Source organism: Hippocampus bargibanti, linkage group LG02 (genome assembly GCF_051943395.1).
Source record: "Hippocampus bargibanti isolate YZ-2025 linkage group LG02, ASM5194339v1, whole genome shotgun sequence".
NCBI lineage: Eukaryota > Metazoa > Chordata > Actinopteri > Syngnathiformes > Syngnathidae > Hippocampus > Hippocampus bargibanti.
In genome coordinates this window covers 14,428,059-14,434,575 of record NC_142735.1, presented here as the reverse complement: position 1 = coordinate 14,434,575, position 6,517 = coordinate 14,428,059, and the positions used below count along the sequence as shown (strand labels likewise).

At 43.3% G+C, this 6,517-nt stretch overlaps 1 protein-coding gene across 1 annotated transcript; it reads left to right on the top strand.

The window, feature by feature from the left end:
• The first annotated feature begins 2,197 nt into the window (after window positions 1-2,197).
• Window positions 2,198-4,620, top strand: fgf20b (fibroblast growth factor 20b). The gene is made up of 3 exons (XM_089017303.1): window positions 2,198-2,696; window positions 2,909-3,012; window positions 3,472-4,620. The coding sequence occupies exons 1-3, from the start codon at window positions 2,390-2,392 to the stop codon at window positions 3,715-3,717; spliced, it is 657 nt and encodes a 218-aa protein (XP_088873429.1). The 5' UTR covers window positions 2,198-2,389; the 3' UTR covers window positions 3,718-4,620.
• Window positions 4,621-6,517: the final 1,897 nt, after the last annotated feature.

Genomic DNA, 6,517 nt, shown 5'->3' with positions numbered 1-6,517 from the left:
CTTCAAGTTGTGAAAAATGGGGCAGGCAACTTTTCAGTTATCTGCCCTGTTGTTCGCTAACTTTTTGTCATGAGTTTTAGACACTGTACTATAATTTGGGCAAGTTCGGCGGGCCGGATTAAAAAGCCTAACGGGCCGTATGTGGCCCGCGGGCCGTAGTTTGCCCATGTATGGTCTAGCTCATGACATGAGCAAAAAAAAAAAAAAAAAAAAAAACACGAGGTTCTGGGCACTGTAATCACTAGAGGGCACCCAAAATCACTTCACAATCAACAAAGCCTGTATAGTCCTATTATTATTATTATTATTATTATTATACCTATTTTTTTTTTTTTTTTTTTTTGCAGCAGGCAGTGGTGGAGAGGTAGTGAAACCAGGGAGCATTGGGTGCATAACCCCTATACGCATATTTTGCACTGCCTTTTATGTGCCGCTTTCCTCACATGTTTTCACACTCTTTATCTTTATCAGTAGCATAATTACACATATCATCCCATCAAAGTGGTGTGTGTTTTGAGATTGGTCGCCACTATGTTGAAAGTTCCGCCTGAGTACTGTGACATGCATGCTCCACCTCTTCTAGTTGGTAGCATTTCTGAGGAAGAACAGATGAACGGCAATTATTTTTTGGAAATGTTTTCATGTTTTCTGTCTTTTAAAATGTACACGTCACTTACTTTAATACAGTGACAGTTGACAATGCACCTTCAGCTGTATAAGTGAATGGGAATCACATAAGCATGAAAATAAAACAAGCAAAGAGCGAAAACAAGTCAAAACAGACATCTAGAAGACTTCCCGACATCAGTCTCGAAGCCACACCCCTTGAGGGCACATTGGGTTTTGCCTTGGAACTCCGTTGGAAGGTACATCAATGTTTTTGTGCGATTTTTTTTATTCTAAAGTTTTGAGGTCTTTTGGACAATTTTGTCATAACAGGTTCTATTGAAGTGATTTTCTCAATCAAGCAAAGCAAAGTTAATTGGTGTGGTTAGAAAATCAACTCTTCTTTCAACAAAAACAAGTCCTTAGCAACTGAGATGTCATTTTCAGTCGACAGCAACTGGCTGATATAGATATAAACATTGTCCACTTTGCTTTTTGGTTTCTTGTCCACATGCGATATTACTCAGAATACTATGGTTCCTTTGGTTCCTGTTGTGTACTCCTGTGGATGTACACAATATATTATTGTCAAGAAAATATTGACGTTTACTTCTGCTTTAGAGGCAGATTGAGCAAATTTGTTATTTCAGATGTTAGTACGAAACTCATGGACTTTTGCATTAATCAATATCCAAGAAGTGCATATATTTCTGAGTTTCAAAACGTTTGGTGACTCGTGGCCTATGTCTCTCTTCACATTTACTACTTCATCACCTGGAATGTGGTGAAAAACACCTCCAGTCTGCTCTTGTGGTGTTGTGGTATTGTAGTGTATTTAATTTGTTTTTTTTAATTATATAATAGTGGTGAAATTCTCCAACGGATGCTGATTAAGAAATATTATGGGAATGAAAACAGGGTTCATACTCAACCATTGTTGGTGGCCTCATGGTTCGCCCTGTCAGGGGAGAAGTGAGAGAGGGTCGGGCAACCGGTAGCAGCCCGGCCAGAGCTCGCCTCGAGTGTGACAGCCCCGCCCATTCCACCGTCTCTGCTTTTGCACCTGCTTTACCTTGCCTGCCACTTTGAGCGCAAACCGCCCAGGATCCTACCTACCCGTACAGGCAGAGGATTGTACGCATCTTTAATCCCCTCCCCACCTCACCCCACAGACCCACGGGGGCCTCAACAACCCCAACCACCGGCAGGTACGCAGCGTGAGGACAAGGAAAAGAGAGCGAGCGAGAGACAGAGACAGAGAGCGACGTGGTTCGCCCAATCTCTCTGTCCCGCGAGAGCTCCTTTTATACCATTTTCAAGCCTGTGCTATGCGTCTGGGTGAGACGCACATCAAGGAGATCAAGGAATTGAAAGACATGAAAGGGTTGAAAGGCGCACTTCAAAATCATACACACGTGTGACGAACTCTTTGAAAGAGAGAGAGAGAGAGAGAGAGAGAGAGAGAGAGAGAGAGAGAGAGAGAGAGAGAGAGAGAGAGAGAGAGAGAGAGAGAGAGAGAGAGAGAGAGAGAGAGAGAGAGAGAGAGAGAGAGAGAGAGAGAGAGAGAGAGAGAGAGAGAGAGAGAGAGAGAGAGAGAGAGAGAGAGAGAGAGAGAGAGAGAGAGAGAGAGAGAGAGAGAGAGAGAGGAAGAAGCGTGTATTTGCAGAACGTGGACAGTGGCGAAGAATCGTTGCACACCGTGCGGCTCTGTCCCGAACAACATGGAATAAGTGATCGAAGCGGTCGGGATCCACGCCAAGTGTGCTCCTCTGTGAACTTCGCGATGGCTGCTTCTGTTGCTGCTTCTGCCGCTTCTCTAGGGGAACTTGGTGGCGGCGTCCTGCACGGCATCGACGGTATTGCGCACGTCGGGTCCCATTTCCTCCTGACCCCGATCGTGGACAGTGCACCGACCCTGCTCGGGGAGCAACTCTTACCGGGGGACAGACTGTCTCGCAGCTCGGCCGCGGATTTAACGCACCTCAAAGGGATCCTGAGGAGGAGACAGTTGTATTGCAGGACTGGTTTCCATCTGGAAATACTTCCGGATGGCACTGTGCAAGGGACGAGAAAGGACCACAGTCGTTACGGTCGGTATATTGATATTTAGACGGACTTAAAAGAGATGAGCCTCCTGCAATTTTAAAATGTCCATTTGATAACCATGCAACACCCGAAATACATTAGTCACGCTCTGTCATAAAAACGGGTCTCATTTGGTAGTTGTCATGTTTGAAGTTTGAAACATAACTGATATGCTGTTATACTGACTGTCATGCGTGCCGTACTGTTACATTTCCAGGTATTTTGGAATTCATAAGTCTTGCTGTTGGATTAATAAGCATCCGAGGAGTGGACAGTGGGCTGTATTTGGGGATGAATGACAAAGGAGAGCTATATGGCTCTGTAAGTACATTTTTAAGCTTTTATAGCTAGATAATGCTTTTACTGTAACTTTCAAGTACAGCGGTGAAAATATGGTGTGTTGAATGTACTCGCTATTATTGTCAAATGGTTGCATAAAACAAAAACGGATCAGTTAAAGTAGACTCTACATCTACTTAAAGAAAATCTAAATCCAGATGATCCTATGATATTCATCCACTTAGCAAAATAAAATTGAGTAAATTCAACATACTATTTTTTTTCACAGCTGTACAGACAGCTGAATAAGTAGCTAAATACATGCACAATAAATTACTACACATTGCAAATTACTGACATTCTACAACTTGTACTGGATACATATTTCCATTCAGGTGGAACAAACGCTGTTCAAGTGTATTTGTGTACAGGATCTTAATGCATTTTGAGGTTTTGTATTTGATTAAAAAAAATTAAAGTTTCTTTTCCTTTTGTTGTTAGGAGAAGCTGACAGCTGAATGTGTCTTTCGAGAGCAGTTTGAGGAGAACTGGTACAACACGTATTCGTCCAACCTCTACAAGCACGGAGACAAAGGGACGCGTTATTTTGTGGCTTTAAATAAAGACGGGACACCAAGGGATGGGACTAAATCCAGGCGACATCAAAAATTTACACACTTCTTGCCCAGGCCCGTTGACCCTGATCGCGTGCCAGAGCTATACAGGGACATTCTGGGCCACAGCTGAGACCTGCCAAGGTCCAGTCCAGAACGGGAAAAGCCACTGCCACCCTTTCCACGCAGGCAGCAAGAGAGTGGGGACGGATGCAGGCTGTGCAGGCTGGTGGACAGTGGGCCAGCCGGTGAGGATAAAGGCACCGGGGCCCCTTCTAGGAATGCACGGGCATCTCTCAGCAGCCACAGACAGGCGAGACTGTATGACTCTTGTCAGTCTGCACGCTCAACATGAGGGGGCCGTTTGTCCGTGTGGATGGAAGAACCTCAAAGTACCTGCAAAGAATGAGCATCCGAGCGGGAACGGCCTTGTCCTCGGGGACATCCGATGAGCGTGTGGGAATGTGTTTGTTTGGGTGCTTCGGGAGGACTTTGAAGGAAAACAGTGACTTTTTTTTTTTTTTCAAAGAAGAGCTAAAGTGTACTGATTTATTTATTCCTTTTAGATATTTATGTGATATATTTATTTATTTGAGAATATATTTTTTACATTTAGATACATTTCAGCATAGAGAAACCACTAGAAAGTGTATGAATTATGTGAAGACTGAAACACTGTACAATTATTACATCTTCTATCCAGAGAAAAGCACCACAATATTGGCAGGCCGCCAGATATGATCAATATTAGTAACATTTTTAATCGTCCCCTTCTTAATGCATTTCACTACAAGTCACAATCAAAAAACCCCACATGGCATGGTTACAGACCAACTATGTGTGTCATCAGCAAGATCCCTTACAAGTTATTTATGTCAAACAATAAATGCCAATGCGATCCTGACGTGTTTCACTGTGAGAATCAGAGCTAACTTACACCCATGGTTACTTTCGAAAGCCATTTGTAAAAGAAACACTTTGACTGCTTGCCTTTACCATCCACAGTTTCAACATATAAACCTGTTTACAAGATCAATGTTGTGTTTCTTCATGCTTGGGCGCAGCTCATATAGAGTTGATACACACATAAAAACCTCAAAGTCCACCATGGGGCCAATTACAATGGTGACCTCGACAGCAGGTCTGAGAAGTTAGTGGCTGAATAAAAGTGGAGGTCGGAGTGATAAAGATTAGATGACCTCTGCCGTCAGATTATTTTTACAATGAAAGTTAAACTGCTTTTATTTTTCAAAACAGGAAAAATGCCCTCGCAACGTGTCCTCGTTACAACAATCGTAAAGAAAAGAAACAGCGGATCCGCATGACAGTTTGTCTCTGTAAAGATAATATTGCTCACTTTTACTGAAATGTATCAATCAATACACCACCATGATTATTATTGACGCTGTTGAAGCATTATACATTCAGTGATACTGGTTTTTAAGTGATTGTAGTTTGTACTCGTGAAAAATTGAAACATACTGAGGGGCTGTTTCTCATATTTTGACTCATGTTGAGAAAAAAAAGTAACCAAATTGGCAATAGTGTTTGTTGTAGGAGGTTCGTGTATGAACTCGTTGGTAGTAAGAAAAGAAAAAAACAGACGAATGTCTGAGTGCTATATTTTTAGGACTCCACATTCTCATATCATATCCGTGCTGTTTCCTCCTCGGTCGAGAGCAGATCCTTACTGAAGCTTGAAAGCTCAGCCTGTGATGTGTGTGCGTGATGGGGAGCCAAGAGGGAGAGCAAAGCCCTCTGACAGTTCTCTCTCTCTCTCTCTCTCGCTCTCTCTGTACTTCTACTGTGTGATCCACTCTGGGACTTTCCAACGTGCACACCTTGAACATCAACACACCTCTCACCTCTGTCATCGATTAATGTCAGCAACATGCAACCGGAATTATCGCCTGCGTGCGTGTGGACCTCCCCTCTCCACTGTGTAAACACACGCATGCCTATCGTGAGACACAACTCTAATGTGGTAATGTCACTACTCATCTTTCTTTCACTTCACACAATAGAAGTGATGGAAGGGGTGTGTTCATCATTCCTTTCCAGTCACATCTCTTCGAGCGATCCAAACAACACAGGATCCCACAAAAGGCTACCTTGTTGTTTTAATGAGTTCTTTGCAACTGTTTGATAGAAAGACAAACAAGAAAAACAGACATCACACATCTATTTATTATCATGCAAACCTGTTATCGGTAAGGAAGACCTGAAGCTACTTTTTTTTTCTTTGCATGTTTGTGTCCACTTTTGCCTTGGTCTCAACAATCAAGTTTACTATCCAATTGCTAAAAGCAACAAATGCTACCTTTAGAAAATAGAGTTTTTCAATGAGCGGTTTACCTCCCTCCTCCTATAGCTAAGCATCACATCTAAGTGACACATGAATCATGGTGGATATTGCCAGTAATTGTTTTGGAATGGACCTGGACATTGTGCTTGAGCTCCTCCAGGTGGTGTGTAACTACTTGCTCAAAACACTTAAAGCCTCTCTCGCAAGCCTCATGGACGCTCCCTGACTGTCATCACCTCCTCAGCGGTAGCCTTGAAGAGCTCTTGAATCCCAATCAAGTTTGTGCATATGCTTTGGCATGTGTGTGTGTGTGTGCGTGTGCGTGTGTTTGTGTGTGCGTGTGCGCGCACATTAAGTACACACGCAGGTGTGTAAATCGGCGATCGTCCATCCTCACAGGTGTTCCCTCTAGAGTCTGATCTCAGGCCTGTTGTTGAGGCCGATACTTAGAGGGACGGGGCAGGAAATTATATAGCCTGCTTTGTTGTCTGGCCTCGGTGATCCCAAAACATCACTTGTAGATTTAGATTGAAGTGCTTAGGAAGCACACGGAGGTGGCGAGAAGCTCACCTGCGGCCACTTGTGAGTGTTGGTTTTATGCCAAATGAATCATGTGACTATTGATTTT